The 22,641-nt window shown below is 46.8% G+C and overlaps 3 protein-coding genes across 3 annotated transcripts; 1 reads left to right on the top strand and 2 right to left on the bottom strand.

The window, feature by feature from the left end:
• Positions 1 to 157: 157 nt before the first annotated feature.
• Positions 158 to 2,651, bottom strand: LOC100841394 (scarecrow-like protein 22). The gene has a single exon (XM_010229843.3). It carries the CDS (start codon positions 2,409 to 2,411, stop codon positions 798 to 800), a length of 1,614 nt encoding a protein of 537 aa, XP_010228145.1. The 5' UTR covers positions 2,412 to 2,651; the 3' UTR covers positions 158 to 797.
• A 917-nt stretch (positions 2,652 to 3,568) lies between these two features.
• On the bottom strand, positions 3,569 to 9,580 carry LOC100822667 (DExH-box ATP-dependent RNA helicase DExH9). Its single transcript, XM_003557228.4, has 13 exons — positions 9,241 to 9,580; positions 8,777 to 8,977; positions 8,471 to 8,689; positions 7,814 to 8,152; positions 7,507 to 7,722; positions 6,684 to 6,934; positions 6,208 to 6,331; positions 5,485 to 5,761; positions 5,267 to 5,412; positions 5,007 to 5,156; positions 4,700 to 4,932; positions 4,233 to 4,497; positions 3,569 to 4,119 (listed from the first exon to the last, which is right to left on the bottom strand). Exons 1-13 carry the CDS (start codon positions 9,520 to 9,522, stop codon positions 3,841 to 3,843), a joined length of 2,982 nt encoding a protein of 993 aa, XP_003557276.1. The 5' UTR covers positions 9,523 to 9,580; the 3' UTR covers positions 3,569 to 3,840.
• Positions 9,581 to 19,275: 9,695 nt separating this feature from the next.
• On the top strand, positions 19,276 to 22,160 carry LOC100822360 (BAG family molecular chaperone regulator 7). Its single transcript, XM_003557227.4, has 3 exons — positions 19,276 to 20,216; positions 20,521 to 20,796; positions 21,621 to 22,160. Exons 1-3 carry the CDS (start codon positions 19,482 to 19,484, stop codon positions 21,828 to 21,830), a joined length of 1,221 nt encoding a protein of 406 aa, XP_003557275.1. The 5' UTR covers positions 19,276 to 19,481; the 3' UTR covers positions 21,831 to 22,160.
• The last annotated feature ends 481 nt before the right edge of the window (positions 22,161 to 22,641 follow it).

The raw sequence follows: 22,641 nt of genomic DNA, 5'->3' as shown, positions 1-22,641 counted from the left end.
GTTTTCCTTAACTCTAGTGTTTGGCCAACTACAGCTGCATTTGCATGCCATCTCAACAACTCTACTCCCATTCAAATTGGGGGCAATGTGTAGCAAATTCCATGTTCCAGATGAGAAAAAACATGACAATTCTTGAAAAAAAATCAAGGGTGCAATATGTAAATCCTTAATCCTGATGGTTGAAAGATACTGGTACAATGGACATGACTTATAAATGAAGGCACATCGCATTCATATCTACTGTTCATTGTCGATGTCCTTTTCCAAAAAAAATTACAGACACGAAAATAAGAAGAAAATCTGATTACAAGTAGAATTGTCCCATCAATCTACATACCTTAGTTGCATGCTCTGATTGCTGGTTTTGTTTGGAGCTTACATGCAAGCATGTTAATGAAGCCTTCCTTTTGACTGCTTGCCAGTTGCAAATTGCAATTGCTGCAACGTAGTACCAATTTCTACAGGATTCAAGTGTTTGCTTTCCTTGAACTTTTCTTCTTGATTTACAAGGAAGAAACAAAGAAGAAGTTAACTACAACCAGTCTCAAATATGACTGGCATAATACACATATCTTCAGCACACAGAATTACAATATGAACAATGGAAACAAAAGCTAGGGGGTTAACAAACATGCTGAGCAATTGCAAATCTTCCATTGTCCATGCCTCGAATTGCTACCATATGATATTACAAACCAAGATTAATTGGCTACTAATCCTTGAGAAAGATGAAAACAATCTACTACAACTGTACCAAGCTGCTGCAGCGCAGGTTCTGCTGCAGTCAAAGAGGATGATCAGCAGCGCCATGCGGACACCGACACGAGCTCCGACCGCCGCCAGCAGAGCGCGAGCTCCCCAGGTTGCCGCTTCTCGGCGTGGAAGCCATGGCTGGCCGCCGTGCGCCTGAGCAGGCACTCGGCCTGCGCCTCCGCCGCATTGCTAAGCTGCAGCGGTGCGAACCCAGCGGACGCGAACAAGGACCGCCATGGCGGCAGCTTGTCGCCGCCGGCAGGGACCAGGCCGCGCTCGACCCTGGGGCGCAGGACGAACTGCTCGACCTTCGTCACCACGTCCGGCGACGCGCCGCCCGCGGCCAGCGACTCGAGCAGCGCGGCGGAGGAGCGCAGCACGTTGAGCGCATGGCTCGGCAGCGGCATGTCGCAACCGCCGCCGTGGTCAACACAGACAACGATGGCGGGGCGGAGCTGCTTGATGAGGCGGAGCGTCGCCGGAGACACGGCGGAGGTCACCCCGCCGACGGTCACGTGCACGGCGACAGTCTCGTCGGCCGATAACGATAAGCCGGGCATGGGAGATGAAGGGTCGAAGGTGAGGGCGGCGAACTCGAAGGGGATGCCGAGGTCGGCAGCGAAGCGCGTGAGGCTCTCCTGGGAGAGGCGGAGCTCCATGGGCGATCCCGAGGCGGAGACCAGTGCCGTCAGCTTCAGCGCCGCCGCCGGCGCGGAGGGAGAGGCGCGGCGGGAGCTGTGCGCGAGCTCCTGCATGAGCGGCGGCCAGTGGGCGCCGAAGCCGAGGTCGAAGTCGACGAGGTGGACTCCGCCGGCGCCGGCGGCGTCGAGGAAGGCCTGCGTGGAGGTGAAGCTGGCGAACTGGACAGCCGGGGACGCGTCCGCCATGGCCTTGTGCGCGGCGAGCTTGAGGGCCACGTCGAGCGGCGACGGTTGCGGGCGGACGGAGCCGGAGCCGGAGCCGGGCGGGAGGAGGCGGAGCAGCAGCGCGTCGCGGAGGAGCGCGGCGGCGCGGAGCAGCGGAGGGTGCCCCGGCGGCGGAGGAGAAGGGGGAAGGAGGCCATGGTGATTGAGCCGCGCCAATATCTCCCTGGCGCCAGTGGAGTCCCCGGCGTCGGCGAGCCGCGCCGCCTCGAGCAGCTCGTCCACCGCCCCCTGAGGCTCGAGAATCTCCTCTCTCTGGGCCACGGCTGGGAGAGGGAGCTGCTGCGGCAGGGCGAAGAGCTCCTCTTGTTGCTGCTGAGGCGCGGGGGATTGAGGATTTAGGAAGGAAGGGTCGAAGAAGGCGGCGCCGGTGGAGGATTTGAAGCCGAAGGCGTCGGCATCGCCGTCGGCGTAGCCGGTGTCCATGATCCAGCGGAGGAAGGAGCTGTCCTCCTGGGCCTGGCTGTGGTGCGGCGCGGCGGAGGCGGGGACGGCCATGGCAGGGCCGGCGGAGAGGAAGACGGCGTCCCAGTCCTCGGCGCTGATGGGGGGCGGCTCCGGCGCGGCGGAGGAGGAGTGGGACGACGAGGTCGGCGGGCTAGGGCTGCGGTTGTACAGCACCGACGTCGGCTCCGGCGGCGACTTGCTGCTGCTGCTGCTGCCGCGTAGGCGCTTGGCCGCCGCGCCGCCGTCGAGGTCTTGATTGTTGAGGTTGCCGCGGGAGGAAGAGGACATGGTGGTGATCAGAAAACAGGGGAGAAGGAGGAGAAGCGGCGGCTGTATGTATGTATGTATGTACTCTGTGTGTGTGTGTGTGTGTGTGTGTTGGAGGCACCTTTGTTGAGGATTTTACTTTGCCCTCTCTTGTACTCCACCATGGAAATGGCACGGCTCAGCTGGGGACCTCACCCGAGTGAGTGAAAGAAAGCCATTCCTTCTGGCCTGGGAAGAAAGAAAGCTTTTTTTCACGTCTTTTTTTTTTAACTTAATGGCTCATTATTTACTGCCTTATTTTTTTTGGACAATTTATTTACTGCCTTGTTTTTTTTTTTTGACAATTTAGTTACTGCCTTGTTTATGGCATGTAGCAGCAGCAACGGTCATCACAAACGACAGCTCTGTACTTACAACTAGAGTAAAATACACCACTAGTTCATGAACTCAACAAAAATGAATACTTTAATTCACGAACTCGGAAAACACACCTTTAAATCCTTAAACTGTGAATACTGTGCCACTTTAGTCCAAAAGGGTTCGACGAGGCTTAAACACGCCATGTGGCCACCACGTCGGCTTCGGCCAGGCCCGCGGGCTGCTAGTCGATTTTCTCAGGATTATTTTTTTGCAAAATCACCAGGCCGAGCCACCCGCGAGGGGCAAGGCGGCCGCACCCAGACGGGGATCCTGGGCCCTGAGAACCACGATGTTGCCTCCGCTGCCTCGCCTAAGGTTGTTATCAAGTCCACAACGCTCAATTTTGACGAGAGGATGCCGGTGAAGGGGTTGCCGAAACCGACGTGGTGGCCACGTGGCGTGTTTAGTCCTCGCCGAACCGTTTTTGAACTAAAGTGACATACTAGTTACAGTTTAGGGGCTTAAGTTTTGTTTTTCGAGTTCATGAACTAAATTGTTCATTTTTGTCGATGGACTAATGGTGTATTTTATTAATACACCATTTTTATGTATATAGGTAGTCTGATGGTGATGTCACTATGCTCAGTCCACGAACTGCCAAACTCCTGAGTTAACTGTACTATTTGTTACTGTAAATTGTATGCTACAAGTCCTTTCCATTATGCTCAGTCCTCGGGCTTGTCAAAATTTTGTAAACTGTCCTTCAGGTCAGGGCTAGCAAACATAATACAGATTGATGGTCATGGACCCAACTTGCATCAGACACTCACTGACACCCCTTCAGGTGAAATCAAAACATTACAAGATTTATCTGAGACTTCACTGGCCTGTTTACAGCCATTCTTGACATAGTTTCTGTATACATAAGGAAACGAATACAATTTTGCATCCTTCGAATTTTTCATCCAATTAATTCAATTAGCACTTGATTGTACAAAGCTACAAAGTGACTACTACAGTGACAAAATTGTAGAGTATCTGCCATTCAGACAAATGAGAGTTCTTTGTGGCGCCAGCAAAAATGTTCGTGTTACAAGTACAGAGATGCCGCAAACACGATGTCCCTCTTAATCTTGCTAACAGCTTCCTCTAGCTTCGCTTCTAGCTCGGTCTCGCCGATCGACTTGGATGCCAGGATCAGCTGCTGCAGGACCTCCTCCAGCCTCCTGATGGCCCTGATCAAGCTGCCTTCAAACACCTGGGTCATCTCCATGATCTGGTGGAACTTGGACCCTCTGGCCCATGAATACACGGCTTCCATTACATCTGGTCGGAACGAATTCACGAAAGTCTCCACATCGATCTGGATCTGTCATCGGAGAGGCCAGCACACAATAGGTTTCAACATTAGTTAGTATCCAATTCTGACGACAATATTGTGCTATAACATCAGCATTGATTGGTATGGTCTTTATTTAGTACCTTGCATTCGAGCTGAAGGTTAGCAACCCTACGTGCCGTCTCCTGCAGCTGGTAAAAGAGCAAGTCGAGCTCATCCCTAGGCTTTGGTGCATCCTGGAGCTTTTCCTGCCAAACAAAGCAAGAGAGCAGAGCCACCATCTGCTCTACGGTAGCATCCTTCAAAGCACCGCTGAACATAAGCTCTGTCAATGTTAGTTCGTCAGCTGAGCTGATCTCACATGCCACTTTGCCCTTCACTTCAACAACATCCTCACTTGTGATGTATCTGAAAGAAACAAGATATCCGATAATTATTTATGAAATACAAAAAACATGGAGATGTTATGCTGCCTAGTGCCTATTCACTCGATATTATGTAACAGGAAAGTTCATTTTGCAAGTTCCACATGAACAAGCACTCCAAAGATTAACATTTAGTTCCCCACAAAAAAAAAGATTATCATTTAGTTGTCAAAGGATGCACTTACCCCAGCCTACGAAGAACTCGTTTCCGGGCCTTAAGCTCATCCTTGAAGGCTAGAGCAGTTGAAGCCCGCATGGTTTTCTTGATGGACTTTATTTTGGCAGATATTTCTTTCTTAGCATGAAAGATCTTAAGCCTTTGTTGGATATGGGGAGAATTACGGACGTCATGCTTCTCAAATAAGCTCTCCAGAGCTTCTATTCTTCTGGTGGCTTTCCGGTAGGAGCTTGATTTTACCTAAAAGGAACTCAGATTATTACATCTACAGGAGAGGAAACCTAGCAATGCAACATGCATTAGATTGTTCTTACTTCCATATCTTCTTCTGGATCCAATAGGGGAATCCCATCTTTAGCAAACCTGGAAATCACTTCTTCGACTTTCCTCAAGGTATTTTCTCGAGCTTCTACAGGCAAAAGATCCTTAGGTATGTACATCCGAACACTGCTCAGTCCATCGATCTGTTTATTCAGTTCAATTTAGTGTTAGAGAAAGGAAAGTGCAGCTTTGCAATGTGATAAAAATGGTTAGAAGATAACATTTAACTGCTGAAATGGGAAAGGTAAATAACCTGGGAAAGTGGCAACGAAATAACAACAGGCTCTCCACGGTCTTTGAGAGGAATAATCTTCATGGTCTTCTTTCCACTTATGTCCTTGTTTACAGAACATCTGGTGAGGATATCAACAGCGTAATCACAATCCTCAGGTTTTCTGTCTGTAAGAGCGAAGAACTTGAGTTAACCCTGTACATAAAAAGAGAAAAACTAACCAAGAGGAATGCCTGTACCTTCAGCTTGGGTCTTCACCTTTTCAAAGTTTATTATAATTCCCCATGTGACATTTTCATCAATGGAGAAGGTGGGTTGCTCATCTGTACTGAACTGAACACGAACAAGCCTTCCAGATTGCAAGAAAGGCAAAACATATTTTGGGGAAAGTACAATATCACGTACATCCTTCTTTAAAGTTTTGTACTGTTCTAGGAGATCATAGTAGTCCTTCAAGCTCTCCTCTTCATCAATAACCATGGAATTTCTCTCTATTTCCAGTTCCCTGACTCGCTTCTGCATAAGATACAAACAGAGTGTCACGACAAGTTCCTCGCAACACATAATGCTTTAGTAGCTGGGGTGTTTTGTCAGTAGAAATTCTTTCAATGTGCTTCCTCTTTTTGAACATGCAGCCATATCATACATGTGGGTAAAAGCAAGCCAGTAACAAACATCGTCGTGGGAGGAAGGAATATTCTAATATTTTGGGGGGAAAGGCAGCCTGCCCCAGGTTTTTTTCCTTCTATTATGGAAACGGTAGGGAAGACTCAAAGAAACAATTATATCAATAAATGTATACTAGATCAACCTTCCAAAAGAATCCATGGAATGGGATTCAAAGAACATGCCCATATGCCAAAAGCTAACCTAGATGATATACAAGAACAGAGAAGATGAGGCAGCTCGCAAATTTAAGATTTTCTGGCAAAGAAAAAACACACAAGACAATGTCAACAGACCTCAAGGTCCGGGAGAGCTCGATCTGCTTGGAATTGGTAGAATGAATGTCGAAGAAGCTTTTCTGGATCACCATCCTCACAGCGCATTTGATTTAATAACATGTTGTAGCTCAGATGAAAGGCACTAATGAAGATGAGGATAATATGAGATCCAGCAAAATAGAAGAAAAAAGTGCATTTAAACAACTAGAGGAAACGTGATAGTACAGAAACAGTACATGAGAGCTTAAGCAAATGCTAACTCTAGGTTCTATTGCAAGGAATTAACAGAGCATACGTGGACAACATTATTTAATTATCTGGATAGATATGGCTCCCGACCGACTTAAACATAGCTTAAACCAAGTAACTCATCAGACTGGTACAGCCGATCCAAATCCCAGTCCTGATCCAGATGGTCTTTCCATTCAAACTATTCATCCAGGATATATGTATGTTCTATAGAAGAAAGTAGGAGCAAAGAATGCATGACAGACCTGTTCAAACTATCAGCACCTCCTTTTAGCATCATTTTGGCAGTTGACGGTTCCATTTTGTCATCTACCATCAATATGCAGATACCACGGTCATCAATACCTCGACGACCAGCACGGCCGCTCATCTGGATGTACTCTCCACTTGACAACCATCTGAATCGATCCCCATCAAATTTCCGTACATTGGTAAACACAACAGTCTTTGCAGGCATGTTCAATCCAATACTGAATGTTTCTGTGGCAAACAGACACTAAAACACCAGATTTCAATCTCAACAAGAAGTAACAAAACACAATATCTCTAACATTTCAAATAAATAAATAGTTCCAACTCATCAGTTCATATCACAGGACAAAGACAATAATTACTTCATAAGATTTAGGGCTCTCGTTCTCTTTCTATTCAAATTTTAAGGTGCAATTACCATAGAAGCCCAGGATTAAAAAACCTAACAAATGCATTAGTGTATTTCGAATTTAACGAAAAATGCTCCATGTTCACTATAAAACTATGTTATAACAGCAACTATCCAAAATTCATCATCTGTTTCTTTGGCAAGCCACCAAGCACTATCACCTCACCTTTTAAGGTACAAAGTTTAAATTTCACGCAAGAGTGCAAACATAAATAGAAGTATCTGCTTTTAACCATAAATTCCTCTGAAGACCAAGTAATAGAAGTATATTCTTTTAACCGCCATCCCTCTGAAGACCAGGTAATAGACAACAAGGCTACACTACCACACTTCTTACAGTATTCTAGTTTTATGACAAGAAAATAGTGGCAACCCAAGAAGCCATCTGATCCCTAACATTTGCTAACCTTGATGAGGCCCTCCTGGAAAAGTATCTCGATCACCTCCTTCAAAATGGGCAATAGGCCAGAATGATGCACACCAATGCCGCGTTTCAATAACGGAAGCATATTTGAAACCTGAGGAAGCTTTTTGTCATCATCTGACAGCAAATCCATGGCACTCCAAAAAATTGTTTCAATGTTTACTTTCTCATCATCCTCATTCAAGTCCATCTTGGCCATCTATAACACATAAGCAGGACAGTAAAAATCAAATAAACTGAGTTCTCTTTCTTAGCCTGTAAATCGTCTATCAAAGTAGGAAGGAACTTGCCTGCATAGCAAGAAATTCACACTCTCTTTTACTAAAGCTGAAAAGTATCACAGGGTCATATTGACGCTGAATTATCATTTTCACCATCTTGAATATGTCGCTCTCCTCACCAGGTTTGCCTGCCGATATCCCTTTTTGCCGCTTCCCATTTTCCCTCTTCTTGTCACCGCCACTAGCAGGGGCAAGGACATTCAAAGATTTCTGGAAACTGTCCTCTCTGAACTTGCCATTTTCATCAACTACCAGGTATAAGCCATCACCTCCAGAAGGAAATACATAGTGCTGGAGAGGTGTAGGTCGATAGTCGGTGTATACTATATGACACGGTTGCTTATGTACCTGAGAAACAAAAGTGTCCCTCATTATGCAGAAAGCACATATGCTGAAAATATAGATGAACACTTGATACAGGAGCAAATGCCTTCCGGCAAACAGATACATTGGACATGAGAACAATGATATTTATGTAAATGTCCTGTTAATTTGTTATTCTTGACTATGTATAACAGAAAATGTCTTGCAGCAAATAGATATGTTACATCAAAACAATGATATTTATGTGAATGAATGCCCCTTCAATCTACCGACCAGGAAACTTTCTAATGAATCGTCAAAGGTAAGGAGACAACAGAAAAAGGGAGGGTACTGCAGACAAACCTTGGCAACCCAATCAGCAAATTCCTTGGCGTTTGGTACAGTTGCTGAGAGGAACACAAAGCGCGAGTTCTTGGGAGCCATTACTATACTCTCCTCCCACACAACTCCTCTCTCCCTATCGCGCATGTAATGGACCTCGTCAAATATAACCCAAGCGACTTCCCTCATGACCTCGGACCCTTTGTACTGCATGCTGCGCCAGATCTCCGTGGTCATGACCTACATTTCCAAGCACGTTTTTTTCAGTACCAGGCATAGATAGATAAAAATAGAAAATCCGAACAACACCAACGATCTAGCTAGTACCAAACAAGAGGCATTGGGCTCAATCGTGACATCTCCGGTCATGAGACCGACATCGGAGAACTCCTCCTTGAATTCCCTGTACTTTTGGTTGCTGAGGGCCTTGATCGGGGACGTGTAGATGACCCGCTGCTGGTTGCGTAGAGACATTGCTATCACGTACAGCGCAACCACCGTCTTCCCTGCTGACGTGTGAGCCGAAACCTGGTGAATGAAAGGGTATGAAAATAAAACAGCTAAACTGACGAGACAAGCGAGACTAATACCAAAACAGAACGTGTGGAACGTAATTAACTCAAAAGACGAACTAGCCAATCCAGCAGGGAGAGCTAGTAAATAAAGCAGAAAATTTAACAGTTGGGGTTAAATTGCTACTGGGAATAATTAGCTAGCCAAGAGCTAGCGTGATGAGATGAGCAGCGGGGAATCAATCAATCTGGTCGCGAGCGAGAGAGTAGTTTGTTTACCATGACGGACTCGCCGTTGTCGAGGCACCGGATGGCCTCGGACTGGAAAGGGTCGAGCTTGAAAGGGAACGTCTTTGCTGGCGCTACGCCCTCGCCGCCGCCGGCGACGATCCGCGAGGAGGTGGAGGCGTCGTAGCCTTCCGGGTAGGAGACATCGTGCACGCAGGCGACGGGCTCGGAGGCGGCCGGTGCGGCGGGGGCGTCGTCGTCCCGCGGCGCCTTGGTAGGTGAGTTGGCCCGGGCGGCGGGTACTTCCGGAGCCTTGCGCTTGAGGGTCTCCATGGCGGCGGCGGCGGCGGAGGGCTAGGGTTTAAGGAGGGGACTAGAGTAGAGGAGCCGCGCGCGAGAAGAAGACGAGACAGAGCGGTTGGGTTGGTTCGCAACAGAGAACCGATTGTGCGTCTGCAGTCTGGGCCCCACGCGTCAGTGATTGGGCGCGAAGAAATACGTCTTCTGGTGGCGAAAGCGGGTTCATCCATCTCTCTGGTACCCATTGTACAGTTCTTCTGAAACGAAAGGACAAGTGTTCTTCTCCAACTTGGAAACTACGGTACTGAAGTATGCTCAACGGCAGAGGCCCAGTGACAAGGGGTGGCCCGATCTTCTCGTTGAGCTCGTAGTAGGTAGATGATAACTCGCGAGACGCTAAAAAATCTCTGGCTGGTCCCTTGCTGCCAATGCAACAATTCTCAACCCTAGTTGATATTCGCAACACCACACGCTTGCGCACGTAGCCGCCGACCGCGAAGCGGTTCTGCAATCTACCAATTCCCAATGGAACAATAGATAGCACTTGAATCTTAAATAACAAAAACACCAGATCGCAAGTGGTGAAGGTAAATTCCTGATCGAATCAAAGAGGAATATAATTTCAGATGAATGCTTGCAGCAGTTCAACGAAAGGGTCTGAATAATCTAAACGTGGTCTAATCCTAATCGTGGGTGCCCCTCAACTTATATAGGAGGGTGGACGTACAACAACCTAATTGGACTCGGACTCGAACTTGGTTCAACCCAAACTTGATACAAACTGACCCAAAACGTTGGGTTCAGCCCAAACTATGAGCACGCAGGCCCAACTCACACTTAGGCAAATAAACCATGCCGTAGGCAGCCCTATGTGTGTCACATGCTCCTCGACGTGCGCTGATGGCTTAGACATGTTTGACGTGTCGTAGGACTTGTCCTAGCATCAGCCACGACAACTTCCATTGCTGGTGGATTTCCTCCTCTTCATGTGGTGCGCCGGCCTCCCTCTCCTCCCTCGCGCTCTTCTTGATATTGGAAATCAACGACAAGGGATCTTACTGCAACTCTCCTCCTCCACGTACAAGACTTGAATTATCTTCAAATCTGATCATACATAAATGCATAGACTTAGGTAGTATAAAGCTCTCAACAATTAAAACATCAGATTCAACTAAGAGTGAGCTCACTTGTTGTTCAAGTAGTTTTGCACGTGCTCTTGTTATTGGCCTAAGTCTAACTTCATTGGGCTTGTCTTGTGCAGCAACATCATCAATTGGAGTTGATGATAAAGGACTAGGGATGTCCTCATCATCTTCCCCCCCTTGAAAAGGCGTCGACCCCGACGCGGCAAGGTCTTCTCCAGCATACGGCGTCAAATCAGCAACATTGAATGCATTACTAACGCCAAACTCATCGGTTGGAAGATCAATCTTATATGCATTGTCATTAATCTTGGCAAGCACTTTATATGGTCCAGCACCACGTGGTTGCAACTTGGACTTACGACGCTCCGAAAATCTGTCCTTGCGAAAGTGTACCCAAACCATGTTGCCGGGCTGAAACAACACCTCCTTGCGCTTCTTGTTCATACGGTTAGCGGTGTACTTGCCTTTCTTCTCAATTGCTTCTTTTGTCTTCTCATGGATCTTCCTCACAAAATCTGCCCTCTTGGATGCCTCCATGTTGACGCGCTCTTGCATGGGTAGAGGCAGCAAATCAAGCGGTGTAATGGGTTTAAAACCATAGACCACCTCGAATGGACAGAGCTGCGTTGTTGAGTGTACCGCGCTATTATATGCAAACTCCACATGCGGCAAACAATCTTCCCACTCACGCAGGTTCTTCTTGATCATGGATCGCAGCAACATTGATAGTGTGCGATTCACCACCTCCGTTTGACCATCTGTTTGGGGATGACAAGTTGTACTGAACAATAGCTTTGTCCCGAGCTTGCCCCAAAGTGTCTTCCAGAAATAGCTCATAAACTTCACATCACGATCAGAAACAATCATTTTTGATACTCCATGTAAGCGTACAATGTCCCTGAAAAACAGATTAGCAGGATGCGATGCATCGTCGCTCTTGTGGCAAGCAACAAAATGTACCATTTTGGAAAAGCGATCTATTACCACAAAGATTGAATCATGTCCTCTTCTAGTCCTAAGCAATCCTAACACAAAATCCATGCTTATATCTTCCCAAGGAGTAGTAGGAGCAGGAGGAGGAGTATACAAACCATGAGGCTTCAGCTTGGACTTCGACTTATTGCAAGTGATACATCATTTCACAAACCTGTCCACATCACGCCTCATCTTAGGCCAATAAAAATGATCGGCGAGCATAAGCAACGTCTTCTCACGTCCAAAGTGACCCATCAAACCGCCCGCACGGGATTCATGCAACAATAGCAAACGCACGGACGATTCTGGAACACATAGTTTGTTAGCTCTAAACAAGAAACCATCATGTATGTGATATTTTTCCCATGCTTTCCCTGCTGTACAAAGAGAATATGTTACAGCAAAGTCACGATCAGCAGCATATAAATCACGCAAACTCTCTAAACCAGAAACTTTAACATCCAAAAGTGTCAATAACATGTTTTTCCTAGATAGAGCATCAGCCACCATATTATCTTTACCCTTCTTATGCTTAATAATGTACGGGAAAGACTCAATAAATTCAACCCACTTAGCATGACGTCTATGTAAATTGGATTAAGCTTTCAAATATTTCAATGCCTCGTGATCAGAATGTATGATAAATTCTTTTGGCCACAAATAATGTTGCCAAATCTCAAGAACACGAACAAAAGCATACAATTCTTTATCATAAACAGGATAGTTCAATTGTGCACCATTCAATTTTTCAGAAAAATAAGCAATCGGTCTACCCTCTTGCATCAACACACCTCCAGTACCAATTTCACTAGCATCACACTCAAATCTCAAATTGTTTAGTGAAATCAGGAAGTACAAGCAAAGGTGCAGCAGTCAAACGAAGTTTTAGTTCATCAAAAGCATTATCTTGGGCTGAAATCTTTCACAAAACGCCTATAGAAATCAGCAAGACCGTGAAAACTTCGTACTTGACTAACATTCATTAGAGTAGGCCAATTTTTAATAGATTCAATTTTAGAATCATCGACCTCAACTCCATGTTTAGAAACAACATATCCCAGAAATATGACCTTATCTTTGCAAAATGTGCACTTATCAAGATTACCATAAAGCTTAGCATCACGCAACACTTGCAAAACTTGTCGAATATGATCACAATGTTCAGATTCATGGTGGCTGTAAATTAATATATCATCAAAGTACACAACCACATTTACCTATGAAATGTCATAAAACATGGTTCATCAAGCGCATGAAAGTACTAGGTGCATTAGTTAACCCAAATGGCATGACTAACCACTCATATAAACCAAACTTTGTTTTAAAAGTTGTCTTCCATCCATCCCCTTCTTTCATCCTAATTTGATGATATCCACTACGCAAATCAATTTTAGAGAAAACAACAACACCACTCAATTCATCTAGCATATCCTCCAAACGTGTAATGGGATGACGATATCGAATAGTGATGTTATTTATAGCTCTAGGATCTACGCACATGCGCCATGTACCATCTTTCTTAGGAACTAAAATAACAGGAACAACACATGGACTAAGACTTACGCGAATATAACCTTTGTCGAGAAGTCCTTGTACTTGTTTCTGAATTTCTTTCGTTTCCTCAGGGTTGGCGCGGTAGGGGGCTTGATTGGGCAGTGACGCACCGGGTATCAAATCGATTTGATGTTCTATACCACGCAAGGGTGGCAAACCAGTGGGTACCTCATCCGAGAACACATCGTCGAAATCCTGTAAAACATGAGAAACACCAATAGGCAGCGGGTGTTGGGAATATGCCCTAGAGGCAATCATGTATGATGTAATTCCCAATGTATTCATAAATATTATTAAGTTGTCCTTGTTTGAACATCTGATATGTATCATTGAATATGTGATTTGATTGTGGAACTATGTATTCATGTTGTTCATACTAAATTGTCCTTAGTCATTGAGGTTGTGCTGGACACATAACCTAGACTAATGTGAAAGTTGGCTGATGACTCGGTTCCACTTGTCATGGGCATGGTGATGTCATTCCAGCTTACACGGACTCGGCTAAAGAGTTTAGCGAGTCGGACTGACCCATATTGAGATGCAACGAGTAGGTCGTCATTTGCATGTCTCAATCAATGTAATCCTTAGACCTGAGGTTATCGTACAATCCGAGTTGTGGATCACCAACTTAGGTTCTGTCAAACGTTGTTCCGTAACAGGGCAGTTATAAAGGCAGAGTTCGGGTTGACTGAGAATCAAGCTGTGTGATGTGGATAACCAAGATGGGATTTTGCCCCTCCGACTGGAGAGATATTATCTGGGCCCTCTCGAGTGATATGATTTGGGAAGCATGGCCATGCGCGACTTGGTTAACTGTTAACCGGGTCGATCGACTAAGAGTTAGTCGGATGAATCGTATATCACAGATCGAGAAGAGAGTTGAACTATTAAAGGGATGACGATTAATCGCCTATAGTTCGACAAGGTATATCGTGAGGCAAAAGGGACTAAGACGTATGTCACATTGGAAGGTACGTCGTCATGACTCGATGGTACTTGGGAGTCGGCACGTTCTGCTAGGAGCCGCTACCGATTGATCGATTGTGAGTCGGATTCCAATCGTGTCCAAGTTGCCATGAGCCTGCGGGGTCACACACTTAAGAGCGGGAGCAAGTATTTGGTCGGGTTGGACCCGAACTGGAATTGGGCTGACAATGCGAGTTGGACTCGCAGGGTGGATGGGCCACAAGGCTTGGAGCCCACTTCCACTCGGTATATAAGCAGGGGCGTGGGATGCCTAAGGGGCACGGTTTTTTCCACTCTCATGCGTTGAGAACCCTAGCCCGATTCAGTTCAACCGTCGCACCGGACCTAGCAGTCCGCCGCCGGAGCTCCTCCTCGCACGTGTGGATACCGGCAGAGGTGCTGTACGTTCAGCACTTCGACGATCGCGGGATTGGATCGGCTGGATCGGATCGAGGGACTGCACTGCATCAAGGCGCCGCATCGATAATCCGCAACTGCGCGTCTAGTGGTAATCCTCGTGGCCTTCTACCTCGGCTAGATCTTGGGAGTTCGCGTAGGAAAAGTTTTTGTTTATCTCTACGCGTCCCTTCAGCGGGATCATGTCGTTAGTAGAAAGCAAAACACCTTTGCACATAAGCACAAAAGGCGTCAAAGTAGGATTCTCGTTGAACTCTCTCAAATCAGATTTGGTGGCTAGCATTACTAAGGAATTCTCTCCCTCACCGTTCTGTTTACCACTCAAATTTGGCTTGTGGCTCTTGCTCACCGAAAGTGGAGTCGCTCGCCTATCTAATCTCTCACGCTCATTCTCACAATTTACTTCAACTTTCTGCCTTGATTCATTTACGATTTGCTGCGATGTCATGGGTCTCAAACTAACATCCTTGCCACGCCAATGCAAATGATATGTGTTGGCTCTCCCATCGTGACGAACATTCCTATCAAATTGCCATGGACGACCAAACAACAAGTGACACACGGTCATGGGAACCACATCACACTCAACGGTGTCTTTGTATGGTCCAATCTGAAATTCCACACGCACCATATGGCTGATCTTCATCTCCCCACTATCACTCAACCATTGAATATAATATGGATTGGGGTGCAGCAAATATTTCAATTTCAGTTTTGCACATAGCTCCTTACTAGCCAAGTTCCGACAACTACCACCATCGATGATCACCTTGCATGCCTTACTAGGACCAACGATAGCCTTTGTTTGGAACAAGTTGTACTGCTGATTCTCAGGACTAGGCGTGACATTCAGCCCCCGTTGCGAACACACAATAGTAGGAAAGTGTGTCGCGTAGGCATCAACAACACCTTCATCATAAGCATCTTCATCCTCCAAAGGTTCAGATTCAGGGTCAGCATCATCACCGGTCTCATACTCCAGATCCTCATTCACCTAACCTTCTTATTGGGACAGTCGCGCTTGAAGTGACCCTTGCCACCACATGTATGACAATTCATATCCCTGTTTCTTGTTGTAGACATAGAGGAAAGCAGCACTAGCAGCAGGTTGTGCCAGTTTCTTGGTGTTGATAACAGCAGATTCGGGCTTGCTTGAAGAAGTACCACGAACACCCGAAGAAGGACTTGGTGTAGGCGGCCCACCCGATGGGCGTGACGTGAAACGACCACGAGCCGAAGTGGAACGAGCAGCAAACTTCGCGTCTTCGGCTAACTGAAGTTCAGCCTCCCGTGCATGATGCAGCAACTCGGTCATGTCATAATATTGGTGATGCTGAACGATACGCTTGATATTGTATGTCAAACCAGAAAGAAACCGCTGCATGGTCTGTTCTGGTTGCTCACGAACTCTAGCACGCTGCATAATCAACTCCATCTCCTGAAAATAATCATCCACGGACATAGTGCCTTGTCTCAAATTCTACAACTTATTATAGAGAGAACGCATATAGTTGCGAGGAATAAAACGTTCCCGCATCACTTCATAGTTCTCCACGTGATGATTGGGGGATCACCTTCTTCCTGCCTATTACGCACAATGTTATCCCACCAATGCAAAGCATATCCATAAAACTCCGAAGAAGCTAATTTGATTTTTCTGTCCTCGGTGTACTCATGCAAACGCCATAATTTCTCAATCTTCAGTTCCCAAATAAGATATTCTTCAACATCAGTAGAGCCCTCAAACTTGGGAATAGAAAACTTTGGTTTGCCCATCCCATCATCACCACGATGAGCGTGCTGTCCATCATCATGATCAAATTCACGGCGTGCATGACCCATAGGGAAGGCACCAGCATGGCCATTCCCACGACCTCCATCACCACGGCCACCTCCATGGCCAAAACCCATCGACGCATTGTGACACCGATCCTGATTTTGCAGCGGGCCACACACATTATGGCCTGCACCACCATCATTAACGCTAGCATCTTCATCATCCTGGTGCTGATTTTGCTGTTGTTGGCGCTCAACGAGCATGCGCAAATCAGTCATTGCTTGCGTCAAATCAGCGAGATAGCGCTGCATGGTGGTCACGTGACCTTGTGTCGCTTGAGCCGTGTTAATGGCTTCATCAACTTTCATCTCCACTTGCTGCAAATCTGAGGATATGGGTTCAACCGCCTGATTTATCTTGAACTTCAATTGATCACGTAGGGCTTCATATTCATGCCAATGCAACACCTCAGTAGCAGCCTTCTTCTGCAAAACATCACTTGCACCATCCTCGGTCGACATGATTAGAGCACAAAAGGGAAAAATATATGTGGAAAACTCTCAACTCACTCAAAACTGAAAGAAACAATGTATCTTACCGTTCCAAAGTGAATTAGTATAGCTTACCAACTTGTAGGGGCAGAACGTGCATGGATGTGATGAAGCGAATACCAAGGGAGAGATTATCACACAACAAACCAAGGTATATGGTGGAGCTTGGTGAGGATACCTAACAACACCAATTCACAAATCCTAGTGCTGATCGTATGACACACTACTCACAGGAAATGCACACACGAAGATAAGTGGGGCAAAAGTAACCAAAGGAACGAGCTGAAAATGTGAGATATATGTCGGAGTAATGCTCGTGTTGCAAATGCACTAGAAGAGACGCTAGCAAAGCTCAAGGTATCCGGGCACAAGATTGCTCCAACTAGTAGGTAGAACAACTCAAAACAACAAATTCGTAGCACAGATTTTGGCCACGTTTCTGCTCAAAATTTTCCCGCTACAATGGCGGATGGCTAAAAACAGTCCCGAAAGTGTAAAAAACAGTATAGGCTCGAAAAAAATTCGGAGAGGTTTCCAGACTCTTTTTTTTTATGTCCCCCTCCTCTTTCCTTGTGGCCGAACTTTCCGGACTCAGATCAAATTACAGATCGGATTGGTATGAGAAGCAAACTTGTATAAAGGTAACACAAAGAGCAGCCCGTAGAGCCAAATATGCTAGTCTCGTGGGAAGGTTCCTACTCTTATATGATAGAAAGGCTGTGGCTAGGGTTAACAAACGGAAAAGAAAAGGAACTCTAGTCTGATTCGGATTGCAACAAACGCGGAAAGGAAAAACCGCGTGAAAAGAAACACGAATTTGGAAACTAACTCAACTTGGATTCGAATAGGAAACTAACTCAACTTGACGCGGACGAAAACAAAATAGATCTCGCCGACTCTGACTAGAACAAGAACTCCTCGGAACAAACCCTAACCGGAAGAGAAAGTTACGCAAAGGAAGGACTACGAACAGCACGAGAACTAGATGAACCGATGCAATTAGGCTATGGCAAAAATCTAATCCTAATATTTTTTTGGCTTTTTCTGTATAGGACGAAAACAAACTAATCTACGGGATGGAATTTGCTCACCGAGTAAACGCTGGAGCTCTGATACCAAGATGATAAAGGGTGGCCCGATCTTCTCGTTGAGCTCGTAGTAGATAGATGATAACTCGCGAGATGCTAACGAATCTTTGGCTAGTCCCTTGCTGCCAATGCAACAATTCTCAACCCTAGTTGATATTCGCAACACCACACGCTTGCGCACGTAGCCGCTGACCGCGAAGCGGTTCTGCAATCTACCAATTCCCAATGGAACAATAGATAGCACTTGAATCTTCAGTAACAAAAACACCAGATCGCAACAAAGTGGTGAAGATAAATTCCTGATCGAATCAAAGAGGAATATAATTTCAGATGAATGCTTGCAGCAGTTCAGCGAAAGGGTCTGAATAATCTAAACGTGGTCTAACCCTAATCGTGGGCGCCCCTCAACTTATATAGGAGGGTGGACGTCCAACAACCTAATTGGACTCGGACTCGAATTTGGTTCAACCCAAACTTGATACAAACTGACCCAAAACGTTGGGTTCAGCCCAAACTATGAGCACGCAGACCCAACTCACACTTAGGCAAATAAACCATGCCGTAGGCAGCCCTATGTGGGTCACATGCTCCTCGACGTGCGCTGATGGCTTAGACATGTTTGACGTGTCGTAGGACTTGTCCTAGCATCAGCCACGACAATTTCCATTGCTGGTGGATTTCCTTCTTTTCATGTGGTGCGCCGGCCTCCCTCTCCTCCCTCGCGCTCTTCTTGATATTGGAAATCAACGGCAACGGATCTTGCTGCAATTCTCCTCCTCCACGTACAAGGCTTGAGTTATTTTCAACTGATCATACATAAATGCATAGAGTTAGGTAGTATAAAGCTCTCAACAATTAAAACATCAGATTCAACTAAGAGTGAGCTCACTTGTTGTTCAAGTAGTTTTGCACGTGCTCTTGTTATTGGCCCAAGTCTAATTTCATTGGGCTTGTTTTGTGCACCAACACGATAAAAGACTAAGGATGTATCACGCAGACTGGTCTTCTTCGTTCAGACTTGAGACAACGTACGTACGTTTCCAGGAGAAATGAAATGTTTTCGATGGAGTTTCTTTCAAGCACCGGGGTTTGGTGGTGAGTTGAATGAGCTCCTCTGTTTTCGCTTGGCACTGAAGCACGTGACAGACAATGGTTGGTGGTGAGCAGCTCAAGATCAGATCAGAGTAAGCAAAACCACCAAAAAAAATTGAGCAGACACCGAGACGGATCCAGCCCGGCATCGGGTCATGCGCTCCATGTGTGTCGCCGCCGATGATCGCTGGCCGTCAGCAGCGACAAAAAGCCCATTGATTTCACTCATTCATTCAGTGGAAAGAAAGAAAATGCCAAACGCGTGCTGAGTAAGCTCGAGCCTGTTACCACGAACGTGCATTGTTTCAACAGTCCTAGTAGTACTAGTACTGGCAAGAATTCCCCATCGCTTTCCTTGCCCACAGATCCCTGGGAACCCTTCTTCCCCAACATCCTCCAGCCACTGACACCTCCATCGCCGTCCGCCATGGCCTCCCACCGCCACCTCCTCCGCCTCCTCGACGACCCCTTCTTCCCCTTCCCCTCGCCACCACCATCCTCCTCGTGCCCATTCCTCCCCCCTTCTTCCCCATTCGCCTTCCCCCACCACGACCTCGACATCTTCCTCCCCTCCGACCCCTTCTTCGCCCCCTTCCCCACCCCGACCCCGCACGCCTACCTCCTCCACGACCTCACCGACCGCGTCGCCGCCCTCGAGCTCGCCCTCGCCCCGCACCCCCCCAAGCCCGCCACCTCCCGCCGCAAGTACACCTACGCCACCCAAACCCCAGGCGGCCGGAAGGCCAAGTGGACGGCGGAGGACAACCCGCGCAGCGGGGAGCGGGCGCTCAAGTGGGAGGCGGAGCTCGCCTGCCCCAACCCCGACGGCTTCGACCGCAAGTGGAAGTGGGAGGCCAAGTCCAAGCCCGGCGCCTCCTCCGCCAAGACCAAGTGGGCCGCCGAGATCAAGGGCAAAGGAGCCCTCGAGCCGTGGTCGCACGCATACACCTGGGAGGAGGAGGAAGACTTGAGCTCCAGCGACGACGACGAGGAACTATACTACCGCCACCGCAAGCCGGAGATTAAGGACAAGAAGAAGAACAAGGACAAGGCTGCCAAGGAGGACAAGAAGGAAAAGAAGAACAAGGTCGGCGGCAATGTCAACGTCAGGATCGAGGAGATCCCCGAGGACAACACTGCCGGATGCGTCGCCATCAGAAAGGTGAGATTGTTAGGGTTTTTCTAAGGGGATTTCAGGTTCTGTGGCCCGATCTGGACGAAAGATGGGATATTCACTAGATATTTAAGAGATCCATGGCTTTCTCATGCATGTACCTGGTTAGATTTGAGAGAAAGATTGTACTTTTACAGGATGCGGTGTCCACTCTCCAGATCTGTGTTGGTACACTTTTAGTACTGAATGTACATTGTGCTCTGCTACGATATTAGTTATCCATGAAGAACTGATCCTGCTTCCTTTCAGCATCGGCATCAGATTTGTGCTGACCACCCATGGTTTTCTGTAGGCTTTTGCTATGGGCAATGGCAAGGGGAAGGCCAAGGAACTGTCGCCACAGGACGCTGCATTGCTCATCCAGATGAACTACAGGGCGCACCTCGCTCACCGCTCCCAGGTGCTCCGCTGCCTGCGTGATCTCGCCGTGGCTAAGGCCAAGCTCAAGGAGCTGAGGTCCATGTTCTACAACCTCTCTTACAGGCGCCGCATCTCGCATGACCACGAGGAGCGCCAGAGGTTCTCAGAGAAAATCATTGTCCTGCTCCTCACTGTTGATGCGCTCGAGGTGAGCTCCCTCGTGACCTGTTTATCATTGCCATGGCTGTGTTCTTCATTGCGGACTCATTTATATTGCGTTGTTGGTTTGAGGATGATTTATTGGGATTCTGTACATAACCATGATTTCGAGTAGTTGGTTAAAAGGCATCTGAAGCTATTGGTTGGTGATATATTATCACATTGTTAGTTTGAGGATGATCTATTAGGATTCTTTACATAGCATGCTTTCGGTGCTTTTAGCATTTGAAGGTGCTGGTCAGTGATACAGTATTTGTGAAAAGAAAACTATAAGGATTAACATGCTTCTGAATGTGCGTCTGTGTTGTCTCTTGAATAAACCCAGCATGTCTTTCCTTTTATCACATATTTCGCTGAACTAGGGTCATTTTAGATAAATATGCTAGAAAAGGCTGCAGAGTACCTCCCCGGATATATAGATAAATTTGATTTGATCTTGGTAATCGTTGATCTTACATATCAGTAGTGTACCTCAGTGATTCATTAGGGCCGACCATTATAGTATGCTTACATTCGGCACTGCTGCATGTTTCCTGTATGGCAATTTTTGCAAGTAGGAGGACTGACTTGTTTACTTGTTATTTCCCTTATTACTGCTACATTGTGGATCCTAACTCGTGTTACGTGTATTGATCTACTGTTTCCTCCATAGCGCTCTTTGTTTTCTGCCTTGGCTGTAGGGGATAACCAGCCAAACTAACCAGTGGCTTGGCATAATTAATTGTCCTTTTTATGTGTTGCTTCTGTCATGTTGCCATGATTCTATCCTTTGCCCATCAAACTCATCGTATTCTGGGTTCTCCCACCACGCAGGGACCTGACTACATGGTGAGGACAGCAAAGAAGTCTATGCTTGAGGAGCTGGAGGGGATGCTGGACATCGTGGACCCGCAGCCAGTGGGGAAGCAGAGGTCCTTCAGCCGCCGCAAGTTTGACCTCCCAGAGGGCGGAGGAGCGATCCCGGCCGAGAAGACCGCCAGCGTGAACAACGCGGTCAGGGTGATCAACACCGGCAAGAAGTGATAGGCGCCCCCTCCTCCTAGTTTAGCAGGGACACCATGGTTGATGGAGAGTTTAATTAGCACCCCGCGTCATCTGTGAGATCAGCAAACGCCATTGTTTTCCAGTATTTCCAGTATGGAACTTGCTGTTGTGTGCACCGGAGTATCCTATATGCCATGTATGATCCGTGGGGTTTAGTTTGAACTTGTTGTATGCTGTTGAACTGTCAGTAGAAGAGTTTGGATGGTGCTTTGTAGGGATGATGAATTGATGATGTGTGCTGGGGGGGTCTGTCCCAGATGCATGATTTCATTTCAATGAATTTGAGTTAATAATAATGTATTGTTGTGATGTTGTCCTGTCCCAGATCCAGATTTGTGCAGAGATAATTAGCGAGTACTACTACCACATATTATTGCCATGTGGAAAAAAGAAAAAAAGAAGGCTTATTGCTGGCAGTTCGGGAAGAAGATGTGCACTGTAGAGAGCCCAAATGCTGGAGTAGGCTCCACGTGACTTGCTAAGCCCAGAGGCCCAGTCAGATCCGTTTTTTTTTTTGAGGGGGGTCAGATCCGTTTCTAGGGAATGGATCCGTGTGGCAGTTGGCAAGCCGGGATACCTGTGCTTGCGAGCAGGCCAATAATTAACAAGTCTCGCACGTAGAGCATAAGCCCAAAGGCCCATCCAGGGCCCATGAGCAGTATGTACAAGAGAATAATGGAGAAGCCGGATCGACAAGAGAATATACATGAAGCAATAAGATTCGTGTGGATCTATCTATAGCTAGCCAATAATGATATGTCGAGATTGGGTTTTGGTTATCTTGTATTTC

The sequence above is a fragment of the Brachypodium distachyon genome, chromosome 1 (assembly GCF_000005505.3).
Source record: "Brachypodium distachyon strain Bd21 chromosome 1, Brachypodium_distachyon_v3.0, whole genome shotgun sequence".
Lineage (NCBI taxonomy): Eukaryota > Viridiplantae > Streptophyta > Magnoliopsida > Poales > Poaceae > Brachypodium > Brachypodium distachyon.
Note: the sequence above shows the minus strand (reverse complement) of the source record. Positions and strands in the feature narration are given on the sequence as shown.